Here is an 18,813-nt window from a genome sequence, read left to right on the forward strand (position 1 = left end):
ATCCATCTCGCTAATAACAACAGTCAGAGGAAGTAATGGCACCCCCCCCAGTCTCATCTCAACTCTCAGGAGGATGGGAGAGAGAGGAGGAGTAAGAGTGTAAGAGTGAAAGAGGAGATGAAGAGGAAGAGAGGGAGGGAGAAGAGGGATAGGAGTGGAGGGACTTGATCTGCATGATTTCAGAAATGCAAACTTAAATATTTAAGAAACTCGCAGAGGTGCAAACCAGCACATTCATGTCAAAAACATAAGAGGGACACATCTGACTGCTTCTGTCGTCTGTCTCAAATTTCAAACACGGGGATCAGCGTTCAGTGATCCCCTGGGTGAGCTCTCAGCCATGTGCAGTGTCCAGGGTAGGACACACCGGTCAGACACAACCACTGGCACCCCCTGCTACTGGTTCTCTTCGGTAGACATTTCTTTGCACAACTGGCCTTTCCTTCCATGCTTGTATTTTTATACATACACCCCTGGTAAACTTAAAGAGGAGATTTAAAGGCTGGGATAATAAAGTGATGATATTTGCGGTTCAGACCGGAGAACCTGGTGTCAAGTCCTGCCACAAGCACATCACAGGTACATCACAGACTGTCACTGAACAGACAACTACCACTATATCGACTGTCACTGCACAATGTCACTGTACAGACACTGTCACTACAGACTGTCACTGTACAGACAACTACCACTATATCGACTGTCACTGCACAATGTCATTGTACAGACACTGTCACTACAGACTGCCACTGTGTACTGTCACTGTACAGACACTACACTACAGACACTACAGACTCCCACTGTACAGACACTGTCACAACTCAGACTGTCACTCCACAGCACATAACACATTGCTTCTTGGTTTAGTACCTTTTTTTTTTTTTTAACTTTCGGGTCCAGTTACAGCGTCTTTTTCCAACAAAGGCAAGATCGTGGTCAGGTAAAATAAATAGTAAAATAATAATAATAATAATAATAATAATAATAATAATAACAACAACAGGACAATGCTAAGATTATGATAGTATTCAGATACTGGAGTAGGAAAGCGAGATTGATGTTAATAATTATTCTCCTTCAGTATGCAGAAGATAGGGAGGGCAGGATATTAATCATCATCATTATTATTTAGCCAGTCCGCGGCCGGACAGCTGTCCCGCGGAGGTGACGACAGAGGGACGATGTCGCCCCGGGCCGCGCCGCCGTGTGGCAGTGTCAGTGTCAGGGGAGAGAGCGGTCCGCACGCGCTGCGAGAGACGGGGACGCCGTGTGTGTGTGTGCGCGCGCTGAAGAGACCCCCCCCCGCAGGTCTTCAAAGCTCATCGCTCATTTCGCAGTGACAGATTCCATCCCCGTCGCCTGCTCGTGTTGATGGACAGCGGGAGCGGCCAAAAGGCACGCCGACATCACTCCGCTCCAGCGAGGGGAGGAAGAGTCCCGGTCAGCCCCGGACCAGCGCCCGGCCCCGCCCGACACCGAGCACCGCCCGAACCGGACCGAGCCGCAGCTCGGGCCGAGGGGGAGAAGGGGGCATTTCCCCGCCGATCATCCGACTGTTCTTCCGCGCATACAGGATGAACACAGCCGGGCGACAACAGCGGCAATAAGCAGAATTCTTCTTCTTCTGGTTATTATTATTAATCTCGGGTGGGAATGGTTCCGGCTATGGGCAACGCCGGACGCGCTGGTCAGGGGGAAACGCGGCTGCTCTGGAGGCGCTATTAGATTCCTCTCTTTGACAGGACTGTCTCGCCCGCCCGTGAGCGGACCGGACCCCGCTGTACCGAGCTGTGGTGGCCACCGTTTTCCACATTTCCGCCCAGGATCGCTGCGAGCGGCATCGGGACCGCCGTCTCGGCTCGCCTGTCTGGACACAGGCACCCGGAGCCCGGAGCCCGGAGCGCTGGACTGCGGCTCCGCCGTGCCGTCCGTCCGCCGGGCAGCCGGCTGCACTCGCGTTGATGGAGAGCAGGGTAGGTCCCCCGTCTCTCGGCGCCGCGGCCACGGTGAATCCGTCTTCTGTCCTTTCCTCTCAGCCTGCACGTTAACGCGCGATGCTAGTGGAGGTTCCCGGCTCAGCCTTGAATTTTTCTGTTTTTTTGTGTGTGTGTGTGTGGGGGGGTTGGGAGGTCTGGCCGGTTCTGACTCTTTCGCTTTCCCCTCGTCTCTCTGACCGACTCGGACCTCTCGCCGCGGCCGAGCCCAGCAGGAGAGCGCCGAGCGCCGGCGTGCGGGAGGACCAGTCCCCGAGCCCGGCCGCGGTACCGGTCTGGCAGAACCCGGGTCCTGACCCGGACACAGGGCTGGCCCGCTTAAAGCCGCCCGCTGACAAGTTAGCCAGCACGTACCTGTATATAGGTCACGGATTAATTCTGATAAACATTATCAGAATAACAAGGAGACGCGAACTTGCAGTGCCGATAGCGGTAGAACACATTGTGAGCAATATCGCGCTGCTTCTTGAAATTAAAATGAATCACCGTCATTTATCTACGACTAATAAGATGGCTGGTACTGCCCTAGATTTCGAGGTCAAGTTCTGGGGGGGTGATTCTTGCCCACCCCAAGGGGACTTGGCCGAATTTAGGGTCCCTGTCACTGACACGCGCAGGGAAATTCCACGGAGAGCGTGGGGGAAACGCGGGGAGGGGAGGGAGCGAGAGACGGACTCGGTATGTAGGTCAACTTTTTTGCTACAGTGAATCCGAGGCGCTCGGCTTGTCGCCCGTCTGCGGGCTGGCGCTGTAAACAGATACTCTAATTAACGCTCTAATTGCGCTCCGCGCGGGCACAGCTGATCCAGACACCCAGGGCAGCCGCCGAGCTGGGAGCCTGCTGCCCCCGGTCGCGTCGCCACTCCCCGCTCGGGCAGCCAGCTGGAGAGTTAGGGGGTCACCGTTCCTACCGGGGTTCGTCTACCGCCGTTGCTGGTACCGCTCAGGCTAGGACAGAGAGGCAAACTGGGGGAAAGTCGGGCTCCTGCGCCGTCGAGTCCCGCGCTTGTCCACACTGCCGGAGAGTCCGCCCCTGGGAGCCCGGGTCTCTACGCGCTCCGGTCCGGTCGGACAGCCGCTCCTGTCAGAAACTCGTTAACGCAGCCCAGCGTGCACCCGCACACACTCGCTGTGCCGTCTTATCGATCGATCGATCAGAACACGGATTTGTGTTTTTCCCCTGATTGAACATCAGCCGATGGCAATACAGCTTAAATGAGCGCTGCTGCTGGCATTAATTGATTGATTGGTTGTAGCGGACTGCTAATTGCGCGAAAGCTTCTGGAGACCCCCCGGGCGATGAAGAAAAAGAGTGGCTTGGGCTTGTGTGTGTGTGATGACCCGGGGGCTCCGGAGACAGCGGCCTGCGTCCACAAGGCGTTTGGCACCCGTTCCTGTCGGCCATCAGCGCCGCACCAACCCAATCGCGAAGCGGTAGGGAGAACCGCTGCGCGCGCACGTCACCCCCGCGTGGCCGCTCCACAGCCGGTGGCAGAGCCCTAACTTTCCCGTGCGCGTCATCCCCAACACCAGCTGCAATGCAACTAGCGCTTGCAGTAACAGTCAACTTCTCACACTGCGCCTGCGAGACCGGTCCCCACGGGGCGCTTTACGGCACACTGCAGAAAAACAGCGGAAAACGGAGCCGAAGCAGCCGCGTTAGAGTTTACACCAGCCGGGTGTGTCCGTGTAGCGCCTGTCCATCCTCCCCCCTCCTGTGGGGGAGAGCGATCAAGAGTTCCTGTCTGGGACCCGTGTACCACACGGCCGACTCCAGCACCAGCTCTGGAATAAAACGGGATCGATCTGTTGCGAGACCAGTTCTGTCATTATAGACTCTCTCTCCGATTACTTCATAATCTCTGTCCTGAGATCTGATCTGCTGGTATAGACTCTCTTGCCATGTGTGAGGGCTGTCAGTGTGTAGTGTGAGGGCTGTCAGTCTTTCAGTGTTCAGCATGAGTGCTGTTAGTGTGTGTGGGTGTGTAATGTGAGTGGTGTCAGTGTGCAGTGTGTGTGTGCTGTCAGTCTGTGTCAGGGTGCAGTGTACATCAGTGTATAGTGTAGTGTTGAACACTGTGAGTCTGTGTCAGGGTGCAGTGTACATCAGTGTGTAGTGTAGTGTTGAGTACTGTGAGTCTGTGTCAGGGTGTGCAGGATATGTTTGTGCTTGCAGGCTGCTGTGATGTCTTGTACAATATCAGTGAGCTGGTGAAAAGAGGGGGGTTGAAATGCACATCAAAGAGAGCTGGAGTTGAAACAAATTAATGAGGAGGAGAGACACTAACTACTAACGGTCCTCCCACACATGGCTCTGTCAGAACTGCCTCTCCTTCTCTCTTTAATGTCTTCCCCCACATCTCACTTGCAGTCTCTCTCTCCCACTTTCCTTGTTTTGTCTTCCCAGCTTCTTGCAGTTTCATTTAGCAGTGTTCAGTCAGGGTGTGGACTGACCCCAGTGTGTCCGTCTCTCTCGGTGCAGTCTCAGGGTGTGGACTGACCCCAGTGTGTCCGTCTCTCTCGGTGCAGTCTCAGGGTGTGGACTGACCCCAGTGTGTCCGTCTCTCTCGGTGCAGTCTCAGGGTGTGGACTGACCCCAGTGTGTCCGTCTCTCTCAGGGTGTGGACTGACCCCAGTGTGTCCGTCTCTCTCGGTGCGGTGTCAGGGTGTGGACTCACCCCAGTGTGTCTGTCTCTCTCGGTGTGGTGTCAGGGTGTGGACTGACCCCAGTGTGTCCGTCTCTCTCGGTGTGGTGTCAGGGTGTGGACTGACCCCAGTGTGTCCGTCTCTCTCGGTGTGGTGTCGGGGTGTGGACTGACCCTTGACCCCAGTGTGTCTGTCTCTCTCAGTGCGGTGTCAGGGTGTGGACTGACCCCAGTGTGTCTGTCTCTCTCGGTGCGGTGTCAGGGTGTGGACTGACCCCAGTGTGTCTGTCTCTCTCGGTGCAGTCTCAGGGTGTGGACTGACCCCAGTGTGTCCGTCTCTCTCGGTGCGGTGTCAGGGTGTGGACTGACCCCAGTGTGTCTGTCTCTCTCGGTGCAGTCTCAGGGTGTGGACTGACCCCAGTGTGTCCGTCTCTCTCGGTGCAGTCTCAGGGTGTGGACTGACCCCAGTGTTTCCGTCTCTCTCGGTGCAGTCTCAGGGTGTGGACTGACCCCAGTGTGTCCGTCTCTCTCGGTGCAGTCTCAGGGTGTTGCCTGACCCCAGTGTGTCCGTCTCTCTCGGTGCGGTGTCAGGGTGTGGACTCACCCCAGTGTGTCTGTCTCTCTCAGTGCAGTCTCAGGGTGTGGACTCACCCCAGTGTGTCTGTCTCTCTCAGTGCGGTGTCAGGGTGTGGACTGACCCTTGACCCCAGTGTGTCTGTCTCTCTCAGTGCGGTGTCAGGGTGTGGACTGACCCCAGTGTGTCTGTCTCTCTCGGTGCGGTGTCAGGGTGTGGACTGACCCCAGTGTGTCTGTCTCTCTCGGTGCAGTCTCAGGGTGTGGACTGACCCCAGTGTGTCCGTCTCTCTCGGTGCGGTGTCAGGGTGTGGACTGACCCCAGTGTGTCTGTCTCTCTCGGTGCAGTCTCAGGGTGTGGACTGACCCCAGTGTGTCCGTCTCTCTCGGTGCAGTCTCAGGGTGTGGACTGACCCCAGTGTTTCCGTCTCTCTCGGTGCAGTCTCAGGGTGTTGCCTGACCCCAGTGTGTCCGTCTCTCTCGGTGCGGTGTCAGGGTGTGGACTCACCCCAGTGTGTCTGTCTCTCTCGGTGCAGTCTCAGGGTGTGGACTGACCCCAGTGTGTCCGTCTCTCTCGGTGTGGTGTCAGGGTGTGGACTGACCTCAGTGTGTCCGTCTCTCTCGGTGTGGTGTCAGGGTGTGGACTGACCCCAGTGTGTCTGTCTCTCTCGGTGCAGTCTCAGGGTGTGGACTGACCCCAGTGTGTCCGTCTCTCTCGGTGCGGTGTCAGGGTGTGGACTGACCCCAGTGTGTCTGTCTCTCTCGGTGCAGTCTCAGGGTGTGGACTGACCCCAGTGTGTCCGTCTCTCTCGGTGCGGTGTCAGGGTGTGGACTGACCCGTGTGTCCGTCTCTCTCGGTGTGGTGTCAGGGTGTGGACTGACCCCAGTGTGTCTGTCTCTCTCGGTGTGGTGTCAGGGTGTGGACTGACCCGTGTGTCTGTCTCTCTCGGTGTGGTGTCAGGGTGTGGACTGACCCCAGTGTGTCCGTCTCTCTCGGTGTGGTGTCAGGGTGTGGACTGACCCGTGTGTCTGTCTCTCTCGGTGTGGTGTCAGGGTGTGGACTGACCCCAGTGTGTCTGTCTCTCTCGGTGCGGTGTCAGGGTGTGGACTGACCCTTGACCCCAGTGTGTCTGTCTCTCTCGGTGCGGTGTCAGGGTGTGGACTGACCCTTGACCCCAGTGTGTCCGTCTCTCTCGGTGCAGTCTCAGGGTGTGGACTCACCCCAGTGTGTCTGTCTCTCTCGGTGTGGTGTCGGGGTGTGGACTGACCCCAGTGTGTCTGTCTCTCTCGGTGTGTTGTCAGGGTGTGGACTGACCCCAGTGTGTCTGTCTCTCTCGGTGCGGTGTCAGGGTGTGGACTGACCCCACTGTGTCTGTCTCTCTCGGTGTGGTGTCAGGGTGTGGACTGACCCCAGTGTGTCTGTCTCTCTCGGTGTGTTGTCAGGGTGTGGACTGACCCCAGTGTGTCTGTCTCTCTCGGTGTGTTGTCAGGGTGTGGACTGACCTCAGTGTGTCTGTCTCTCTCGGTGCGGTGTCAGGGTGTGGACTGACCCCACTGTGTCTGTCTCTCTCGGTGTGGTGTCAGGGTGTGCGTTGACCCCTGACCCCAGTGTGTCTGTCTCTCTCGGTGCGGTGTCAGGGTGTGCGTTGACCCCTGACCCCTGTGTGTCCTTCTCTCTCAGTATGAGGATGTGCTGCAGTACCCCTCAGTGGAGACAGCATGTGGAGGGGGGTTCAGCGATGTTATGACCATCCGCCCAATCGCTCCCCCACTGAGCCAGACTCCCCACTACGCCTCTCACCGGGGGGGCGCTGGACTCAAACACCACAAGGACCAGATTTATGGGTAGGTGTCGCATGGCCTCGTCGGTGTGCTAATTCACAGGTGCACTGCCAGCACCGCGACCGTGTTAGAGCTGTATTTGTATGTGTCCCCACAGACACCCGCTGTTCCCACTGCTGGCGCTGGTGTTTGAGAAGTGTGAACTGGCCACCTGCTCACCCCGCGAGCCAGCCGCCCTGACCTCACACAGCGACGTCTGCTCCTCTGACTCCTTCAACGAGGACATTGCTGCATTCGCCAAACAGGTCCTGGGCACTAATGCACTGAGACAGTGAGACACTGAGAGAAGTGCACTGATGCACTGAAGCCCTGACATACTCATGTCGCTGGTTTATTAAGGCACCCTGACAATTGAATGCACTGAATCACATACTGGTGCCCAATACAGGGTAACACTCTAGACTCTACTAACCAACAGCCACAGTGATGGACTGAACACTGATACACTATTATACTGACTCAACACTCCACTAACCAATAGCCACAGTGATGTACAGACACTGATGCATTGCTAAATTAACAACTCTACCAACCAACAGCCACAGTGATGGACTGAACACTGATACACTATTATACTGACTCAACACTCCACTAACCAACAGCCACAGTGATGAACCGACACACTGACTGAAGACTTCATCAACCACTGCCCTGACTTTTAATTACTGTTGCTGATATTATTGTTTTTCTGTTTCAGATCCGCTCAGAAAAGCCTCTGTTTTCTTCCAACCCAGAACTGGACAACCTGGTATGACGGACAGACCTCACTGACGCATTAACTCTTCTGCTCTGTCTAACCCTTTGTTAGGTGTGAGGTCAGAATGAAGACACCCTGTTGCTGCCTTCGCAGTGGGTAACCCGACTGAGCCCCTACATTGAGAAACGCAATATGACAGTTATTCCACACAGTAATCCTGACTTCCTGACTTCCTCTAGGAGTCTCTGGAGGATTTTTAGACTGGGGAGAGAATTTGCCCACCCAGCAGCACAGAATGCAGGCACTGCTGCAGAGTAGCGAGAGACTGGGATTTGATTTGTTATGAGTTTGTTACCAGTCACTAAGCAGGCAGACGGCAGGTCAGGAAAGAGGAATATCGGAATATTGGAATATCCCTGTGCTTCCATCTCTCCTCCCTGTCTCCTGCAGATGATACAAGCCATACAGGTGCTGCGGTTTCACCTGCTGGAGCTGGAGAAGGTGAGTGAGAACTGGTCACAGTAAAGGCAGCTTGGCAATGGGCTGTGTCCATTTATTAACAGTGTGTGTATAGACCCCTCTCTCTCGGTACAGTGTGTGTGAACAGTCTTCTCTCTCGGTACGGTGTGTGTATAGACCCCTCTCTCTCGGTACGGTGTGTGTTAACAGTCTTCTCTCTCAGCACAGTGTGTGTATAGACCCCTCTCTCTCAGCACAGTGTGTGTATAGACCCCTCTCTCTCAGCACTGTGCGTGTATAGACCCCTCTCTCTTAGCACTGTGCGTGTATAGCCCCCCTCTCATTCTGGATACAGTTGTGTGTAAAGACCCCTTTATGTCCTGGTACAGGGGGTGTGTAGACTCCTCTTTCTCAGTACAGTGTGTGTATGGACCCCTCTCTCTCAGTACAGTATATAGACTCCTCTCTCTCAGTGCAGTGTGTGTATGGACCCCTCTCTCTCAGTACAGTATATAGACTCCTCTCTCTCAGTGCAGTGTGTGTATGGACCCCTCTCTCTCTGTATACTCTCTGTACAGCAGCCATATCACCCTGCAACTCACAACTGGCAACCCACTGAAGCTAAGCAGGTGTGAGCCTGGTCAGTACCTGGATGGGAGACCTCCTGGGAAAAACTAAGGTTGCTGCTGGAAGAGGTGTTAGTGGGGCCAGCAGGGGGCGCTCACCCTGTGGTCCATGTGGGTCCTAATGCCCCAGTATAGTGATGGGGACACTATACTGTAAACAGGCGCCGTCCTTCGGATGAGACGTAAAACCGAGGTCCTGACTCTCTGTGGTCATTAAAAATCCCAGGGCTCTTCTCGAAAAGAGTAGGGGTGTACCCCGGTGTCCTGGCCAAATTTCCAATTGGCCCTTACTAATCATGGCCTCCTAATAATCCCCCTCTATGAATTGGCTACATTACTCTGCTCTCCTCCCCACTGATAGCTGATGTGTGGTGAGCGTTCTGGCGCACTATGGCTGCCGTCGCATCATCCAGGTGGATGCTGCACATTGGTGGTGGTGGAGGGGAGTCCCCATTACCTGTAAAGCGCTTTGAGTGGAGTGTCCAGAAAAGCGCTATATAAGTGTAAGCAATTATTATTATTATATTATTATTACAGTGTGTGTATTAACCAAACTCTCTCTCCACCACCACATGTTTCTCTGTCAGGTCCATGACCTGTGTGATAACTTCTGCCACCGCTACATCACCTGTCTGAAAGGGAAGATGCCCACAGACCTGGTGCTTGATGACCGGGAGGGTGGGTCCAAGTCGGACCTGGAGGACTTCGCTGGTTCCTGCACCAGTCTGTCAGACCAGGTGAGTCACGTCAGCACAGCGCCCCGAGGAAGAGGCGCTGGTGCAGGTGGGTGACCTGTCTCTCTCTCGCTCCGCAGAACGCTTCGTGGCTCCGGGACCCAGAGGATTGCGTGTCGACCCCCTCAGGGACACCAGGACCCTCATCCTGCGGCCTCCCCTCCCACAGCACTGACAACTGCAGTGACAACGGTACAGAGGGGCAGTTCATACTGGACACACAGCTAGACCGATACACTGACAACTCCTCCCCTGAAACACATACACGTTATCATGACGCCACACTGATACAATGACAGATATAGACATCCTGACTTACTAACACATGCTGATGTACTATCCCAACAATTGCTATCTAGAAGAAGATGGGAAATGGACATATTTTGCCCGTCTATACTATTTGTTTGTCTCTTGCTACTATCTGCATATATTTTATGTCTGTGAGCCTGCGCTGTCTGTGAGTCTGCGTGCCTGCCCTGTCTGCGTGCCTGCCCTGTCTGCACTGTTTGCACTGCTGCAAAGGCACTGATGCATTGTCTGTGTCTGCCCTGTGAGTCTGTACTGTCTGTATGTCTAATATCATCACCTACTGTATTCCAGGTGACCTCCTAGACACCAGCGTTGCATCTCCCAGCACAGGGGAAGAGGACGAGACAGACAGAGAGAAGAAAAACAACAAGAAACGAGGGATCTTCCCCAAAGTAGCAACAAACATCATGAGGGCCTGGCTCTTCCAGCACCTGTCTGTAAGAACCCGAGCAGAGAGGAGTGATGCAGGCAGGCAGGAGGACAGGGAGAGGAGCTGGGGAGTGGGGGGGTAGAGGGAGGAACAGGCAGGAGGACAGGGAGAGGAGCTGGGGAGTGGGGGGAGAGAGGGAGGAAAAGGCAGGAGGACAGGGAGAGGAGCTGGGGAGAGAGGGAAGAACAGGCAGGAGGGAAAGGGAGAGACAATAAGAGAGCTCAGATCACCAGGGAGACAGAGCAGTTATTCTCTGTGGCTAGTTAGCTAAAGGTCTGTTAATGAGCAAATGGTAATTAGTGGCTAATTGAAGCAGCTCTAACGACATTCTCATACAACAAAGAGAGATTACTTCCACACAATTAACCGCCTCATCACAGAGGAAGGGGGGTGGGATAAGGAGAGAGGGGTAGAGAGGCGAGGTGCAGACAGGAAGAGGAAAAGAGCCAGATCACTCCGCAAAACAAACAGCACCAGCTGATCCACTGGGACTCACGTCCCGGGCCCTCATGAGACCAGACATCCTGCGGAGGGACTATAGACACTGGACACAGGCAGACCTGACTGTCCAGAGAGGACAGGCTCAGTGACCACAGCCTGGCCATAGACACTGGACAAAGGCAGACCTGACTGTCCAGAGAGGACAGGCACAGTGACCACAGCCTGGGCATAGACACTGGACACAGACAGACCTGGCTGTCCAGAGAGGACAGGCTCAGTGACCACAGCCTGGCCATAGACACTGGACACAGACAGACCTGGCTGTCCAGAGAGGACAGGCTCAGTGACCACAGCCTGGCCATAGACACTGGACACAGGCAGACCTGGCTGTCCAGAGAGGACAGGCTCAGTGACCACAGCCTGGCCATAGAAACTGGACACAGGCAGACCTGACCTGTACTTCCACTGCCAGCAGGGAGAATGAGAGACAGAGATACACTTTCTGCTGCCCTATAAAAACACTCAGGTATTAAACAAAACATTCCTCCTCAAACTCATCACGGTTGCAAGAATCAGAACAGGAAACAATCGAACTGGGGGGAGATGCAGGAAACTACGACCTGAAAAGAGGAGAAAGACATGTGCGTTCCGCTGTGTGACCCGGCTCCGTTTGTCCTCTCTCAGCACCCGTACCCCTCGGAGGAGCAGAAGAAGCAGCTGGCCCAGGACACCGGCCTCACCATCCTGCAGGTCAACAACTGGTCAGTCCAAACTCTATTCAGCAGCGGTCAGTAAGAAAGGCCATTCCATGATCTCTCTCCCCATCCAGCTTCACAGCCTTGCAGCAACAGCTCTTTCACCACCCTACAGCCCAGCCCCTAGTCAGTCTGATCAGTGATCAATAGATCAGCCTTCCCAGACTCGCTGCCCCTCTCTCGCTCTCCTGCTTGTGCCTCCGCCCGGCCAGTCTATTCAGTACCTGAGACACGCCCAGGCCCTCCTTCTCCGTCACTGGCTCCCATGCGGATTCTCGATCCAGGTCTTCCTTCCTCTCCCCCAGGTTCATCAACGCCAGGCGCAGGATAGTGCAGCCCATGATAGACCAGTCCAACCGCTCAGGTGTGTGCCATCCCGTCGTGTGTGTGTGTGTGTGTGTGTGTGTGTGTGTGTGTCTCTCGACCCCTCAGTTTCATTCGCTGTCGAGTCAAAGGACAGTGGCAGCCCACCCTTGTCCTCCTCCTGAATCGCAGCGCTCTGCGTGACGACTGTGTGACCCCCTCGGTTGACGCGGCGTCTGTCTCCCCCTGCAGGTCAGGGCGCTCCCTACAGCCCCGAGGGTGCGGGCGTGGCGGGCTACGGCCTGGAGGGCACCACACACCTGGGCATCAGGACAGCGGGTGAGAGGAGGAGGGAGAGGGTTGCAGGGAGTTCGAGGAAGGAGAGAGGAGAGAGGAGAGGAGTGGGAGGCACAGGGAAGGAGAAAGCGGGGGAGGTTGAGGAAGAGGGGGGTAGATTAGTGGAGAGAGGAAGAGCAGCCACTCATCTGCAGTGCTCATTAATCACCCCTCTCCCTCTCTCTCCAGCTCTCCAGGGAGTGACGGGTCTGCCCACAGACTACCCCAGGGGAGTCCTGCCCCAGCCAGGATACCCTTCGCCTGCCCACCTGCCCCCCCACACCACCCCCTCGCTGCGACACCCCTCTCCACTGCCCCCCTACCCTCCTCCTCACCCTGCCATGCTGCTGCACACTGCACCCACCTCTGCAACTCCGCCAGACCCCCTCCTTGGAGCACAGGCACTGGACATCCACGCACACTGATACAGAGACATGTGGACACAATCACACTGACACACTGAGGCACTGGACATCCACGCACACTGATACAGAGACATGTGGACACAATCACACTGACACACTGAGGCACTGGACATCCACTGTTACAGAGACATGTGGACACAATCACACTGACACACTGAGGCACTGGAGACCCACTGTTACAGAGACATGTGGACACAATCACACTGACACACTGAGGCACTGGACATCCACGCACACTGATACAGAGACATGTGGACACAATCACACTGACACACTGAGGCACTGGACACCCACTGTTACAGAGACATGTGGACACAATCACACTGACACACTGAGGCACTGGACATCCACTGATACAGAGACATGTGGACACAATCACACTGACACACTGAGGCACTGGACACCCACTGATACAGAGACATGTGGACACAATCACACTGACACACTGAGGCACTGGACATCCACTGATACAGAGACATGTGGACACAATCACACTGACACACTGAGGCACTGGACATCCACTGTTACAGAGACATGTGGACACAATCACACTGGCACACTGAGGCACTGGACATCCACGCACACTGATACAGAGACATGTGGACACAATCACACTGACACACTGAGGCACTGGACATCCACGCACACTGATACAGAGACATGTGGACACAATCACACTGACACACTGAGGCACTGGACATCCACGCACACTGATACAGAGACATGTGGACACAATCACACTGACACACTGAGGCACTGGACATCCACGCACACTGATACAGAGACATGTGGACACAATCACACTGACACACTGAGGCACTGGACATCCACTGTTACAGAGACATCTGACACAATCACACTGACACACTGAGGCACTGGACATCCACTGTTACAGAGACATGTGGACACAATCACACTGACACACTGAGGCACTGGACATCCACTGATACAGAGACATGTGGACACAATCACACTGAGGCACTGAGGCACTGGACACCCACTGATACAGAGACATGTGGACACAATCACACTGAGGCACTGAGGCACTGGACATCCACGCACACTGATACAGAGACATGTGGACACAATCACACTGACACACTGAGGCACTGGACATCCACGCACACTGATACAGAGACATGTGGACACAATCACACTGACACACTGAGGCACTGGACATCCACGCACACTGATACAGAGACATGTGGACACAATCATACTGACACACTGAGGCACTGGACACCCACTGTTACAGAGACATCTGACACAATCACACTGACACACTGAGGCACTGGACATCCACTGATACAGAGACATGTGGACACAATCACACTGACACACTGAGGCACTGGACACCCACTGATACAGAGACATGTGGACACAATCACACTGACACACTGAGGCACTGGACACCCACTGATACAGAGACATGTGGACACAATCACACTGACACACTGAGGCACTGGACACCCACTGTTACAGAGACATGTGGACACAATCACACTGACACACTGAGGCACTGGACACCCACTGATACAGAGACATGTGGACACAATCACACTGACACACTGAGGCACTGGACACCCACTGTTACAGAGACATGTGGACACAATCACACTGACACACTGAGGCACTGGACATCCACTGTTACAGAGACATGTGGACACAATCACACTGACACACTGAGGCACTGGACATCCACGCCCACTGATACAGAGACATGTGGACACAATCACACTGAGGCACTGGACATCCACGCCCACTGATACAGAGACATGTGGACACAATCACATTGACACACTGAGGCACTGGACATCCACTGATATAGAGACATGTGGACACAATCACACTGACACACTGAGGCACTGGACATCCACTGATACAGAGACATGTGGACACAATCACACTGGCACACTGAGGCACTGGACACCCACTGATACAGAGACATGTGGACACAATCACACTGACACACTGAGGCACTGGACATCCACTGATACAGAGACATGTGGACACAATCACACTGGCACACTGAGGCACTGGACACCCACTGATACAGAGACATGTGGACACAATCATACTGACACACTGAGGCACTGGGCATCCACGCACACTGATATAGAGACATGTGGACACAATCACACTGACACACTGAGGCACTGGACACCCACTGATACAGAGACATGTGGACACAATCACACTGAGGCACTGGACATCCACGCCCACTGATACAGAGACATGTGGACACAATCACACTGACACACTGAGGCACTGGACACCCACTGTTACAGAGACATGTGGACACAATCACACTGACACACTGAGGCACTGGACACCCACTGATACAGAGACATGTGGACACAATCACACTGACACACTGAGGCACTGGACACCCACTGTTACAGAGACATGTGGACACAATCACACTGACACACTGAGGCACTGGACACCCACTGATACAGAGACATGTGGACACAATCACACTGACACACTGAGGCACTGGACACCCACTGTTACAGAGACATGTGGACACAATCACACTGACACACTGAGGCACTGGACACCCACTGATACAGAGACATGTGGACACAATCACACTGACACACTGAGGCACTGGACACCCACTGATACAGAGACATGTGGACACAATCACACTGACACACTGAGGCACTGGACACCCACTGATACAGAGACATGTGGACACAATCACACTGACACACTGAGGCACTGGACACCCACTGATACAGAGACATGTGGACACAATCACACTGACACACTGAGGCACTGGACATCCACGCCCACTGATACAGAGACATGTGGACACAATCACATTGACACACTGAGGCACTGGACATCCACTGATACAGAGACATGTGGACACAATCACACTGACACACTGAGGCACTGGACACCCACTGTTACAGAGACATGTGGACACAATCACACTGACACACTGAGGCACTGGACACCCACTGATACAGAGACATGTGGACACAATCACACTGACACACTGAGGCACTGGACACCCACTGATACAGAGACATGTGGACACAATCACACTGACACACTGAGGCACTGGACACCCACTGATACAGAGACATGTGGACACAATCACACTGACACACTGAGGCACTGGACACCCACTGATACAGAGACATGTGGACACAATCACACTGACACACTGAGGCACTGGACATCCACGCCCACTGATACAGAGACATGTGGACACAATCACATTGACACACTGAGGCACTGGACATCCACTGATACAGAGACATGTGGACACAATCATACTGACACACTGAGGCACTGGACATCCACTGATACAGAGACATGTGGACACAATCACACTGGCACACTGAGGCACTGGACACCCACTGATACAGAGACATGTGGACACAATCACACTGACACACTGAGGCACTGGACACCCACTGATACAGAGACATGTGGACACAATCACACTGACACACTGAGGCACTGGACATCCACTGATACAGAGACATGTGGACACAATCACACTGACACACTGAGGCACTGGACACCCACTGTTACAGAGACATGTGGACACAATCACACTGACACACTGAGGCACTGGACACCCACTGATACAGAGACATGTGGACACAATCACACTGACACACTGAGGCACTGGACACCCACTGTTACAGAGACATGTGGACACAATCACACTGACACACTGAGGCACTGGACACCCACTGATACAGAGACATGTGGACACAATCACACTGACACACTGAGGCACTGGACACCCACTGATACAGAGACATGTGGACACAATCACACTGACACACTGAGGCACTGGACACCCACTGATACAGAGACATGTGGACACAATCACACTGACACACTGAGGCACTGGACATCCACTGATACAGAGACATGTGGACACAATCACACTGAGGCACTGGACATCCACGCCCACTGATACAGAGACATGTGGACACAATCACACTGACACACTGAGGCACTGGACACCCACTGTTACAGAGACATGTGGACACAATCACACTGACACACTGAGGCACTGGACATCCACTGATACAGAGACATGTGGACACAATCACACTGAGGCACTGGACATCCACGCCCACTGATACAGAGACATGTGGACACAATCACACTGACACACTGAGGCACTGGACACCCACTGTTACAGAGACATGTGGACACAATCACACTGACACACTGAGGCACTGGACATCCACTGATACAGAGACATCTGACACAATCACACTGAGGCACTGGACATCCACGCCCACTGATACAGAGACATGTGGACACAATCACACTGACACACTGAGGCACTGGACATTCTTTAGTCTCTTCATCAGGCCCCAAGGTGTCCAGCTCTCTTTCATGAGCAAAGCCCCTGAAAAATGCCATGTTCACCCCATCCATGGAATCTGCCACTGGGCGCTACGGCGACCTGTCTCCAGAATTACTCACATCAGAGGAGCGTCCCACGCAACTGGCACGCTTTGACAGCACGGGGCATGTCGCCAGGGACAGGTGGGCCAAGCTTCCAAAGAGCCCCTGGCACTGATCTGAAGCCTGGGGCTCACTCTTCCCACAATGCAGAGCAGGACCCTGCAGGAAGTGGACAGGGGAGTGCGACACACCATATGGAAGCACAGCGTGTGGATCCAATCCTGAAGACCGAGCACAGCACCACCTGCTGGCCCAGCAACACCACTGCACCTGCTCTGCAGTTTCCCCAAGCCCCGCCCTCACCTGTCCCAGGGAGGGAGGGAGGAGCACAGGCCTGCCGCACAGCTCTGAGAGCCAGCCCGGGTTTTACCAGGTGCAGGCTCTGGTAATAGGCCAGGACCCGGAGCCAGATACGCCAAGATTGACACCTTGCAGGCTGGGTGATGTCAAGAAAAAAGAAAAGTTCCATTTACAAAAGTTTTATTTTCGCTTGCTACTTTTCAAAAAGAGAAGAGCTCAGAAACAAACTTGGGAAAATCGTCAGCCTTTAAAGTTCACTGTTAAAATCCGACCTTTCACACCTGCTGTCACAGGCACGGCTGGAGAGAGAGGAGACAGTTAGAGGAGTGTTCTTCTGATGGGGGTCCTTATTCCGCAGCCCACCGAAAGAGAGGGGCTCCAGCCGGTCCTGCTTGCACACTCAGTTGCTCCCTCTTCCAGAGTCTCGTCCTGCCACGGCCTGCAGGGACTCAGACACCTGCCACTCTCCGTGTAAAGAAGTGCCTCCTATTTTCAGTCCCTCTTAATTTCCTCTTGTGCCCTGAGGTCATAGTTTCATTGTTGAACTCGTGCTCTGCTGCATTGGCTTACCAGTAATAACCTTTCAGGATTTTTAATACGTGATTCCTAAACACCTATGGCATTACTTTAAGACGGGATAAATATTTCAAATTAAATTACAACATGGTACAGGTCAGTGCTTAAACACAACTCTTTCAGAGGTGTCTTTGAGCCCTGGGCATCTTTACAGATAAACCACTACACAACTGCACACTTAGCTACTGTACAGCAGCAAAACCCTACCACGGCACTGTTACACCTACACAACGCAACTTATCACCTGCACAGCTACACAGGCCACTGTACATGTACACAATAGAACCACTAGTTACACACGTCGTAGAATTCCACAACTACACACACACACACACACACACTGCTACACAACAGCACACCTGCTACTCCTCTGCGACAGTACGTGGGGCCTCTCCGCCTCTCGGTCCCTGGTGGAGAGAAGACTTCCATGTTTCAGGGACGACCCTCGCAGGGGGGCTGGCCCGAGCTGCTGCTGCTGCCATTACTGGTTTCTCTCGTTTTTATGATAAAGAACTTATTTGAAGATGAATAAGAATAAAATCCCTTCTTTTTCAAACGCAGTGTGCTCATCTTTGGCGAGTGGGGTTGTTAAAACTATATGACATGTTTAGTTCTCCCCCCCCTTAACCTCTTTTCCTCCTCAGTGTTTCTGTCTCTCCTCCCCATCTCTCCCTCTCCCATTCCCCCACCACTTGCGTCTCTGCAGCCTTTCCTGTTCCCGTCTCCCACCTCACTTCCCCAACGCCTGCGGACCACTCCTATATTCTCTCCATCTCTTCCTCTCCCCCATCTCTTCCTCTACTGTATATCATCTCTCCCACTATCTTCTCTCCCTCTATATCATCTCTCTTGCTATCCTTTCTCCCTCTATATCATCTCTCCTGCTATCCTCTCTCCCTCTATATCATCTCCTGCTATC

At 54.0% G+C, this 18,813-nt stretch overlaps 1 protein-coding gene across 1 annotated transcript; it reads left to right on the forward strand.

Moving 5' to 3' along the window:
- The first annotated feature begins 1,181 nt into the window (after positions 1 to 1,181).
- On the forward strand, positions 1,182 to 18,450 carry meis3 (myeloid ecotropic viral integration site 3). The gene is made up of 12 exons (XM_088627782.1): positions 1,182 to 1,973; positions 6,894 to 7,057; positions 7,152 to 7,299; positions 7,752 to 7,802; positions 8,202 to 8,252; positions 9,424 to 9,573; positions 9,651 to 9,762; positions 10,171 to 10,316; positions 11,435 to 11,511; positions 11,811 to 11,869; positions 12,061 to 12,147; positions 12,334 to 18,450. The coding sequence occupies exons 1-12, from the start codon at positions 1,962 to 1,964 to the stop codon at positions 12,567 to 12,569; spliced, it is 1,293 nt and encodes a 430-aa protein (XP_088483908.1). The 5' UTR covers positions 1,182 to 1,961; the 3' UTR covers positions 12,570 to 18,450.
- Positions 18,451 to 18,813: the final 363 nt, after the last annotated feature.

The sequence above is a fragment of the Lepisosteus platostomus genome, chromosome 4 (genome assembly GCF_059453375.1).
Source record: "Lepisosteus platostomus isolate fLepPlt1 chromosome 4, fLepPlt1.hap1, whole genome shotgun sequence".
Lineage (NCBI taxonomy): Eukaryota > Metazoa > Chordata > Actinopteri > Semionotiformes > Lepisosteidae > Lepisosteus > Lepisosteus platostomus.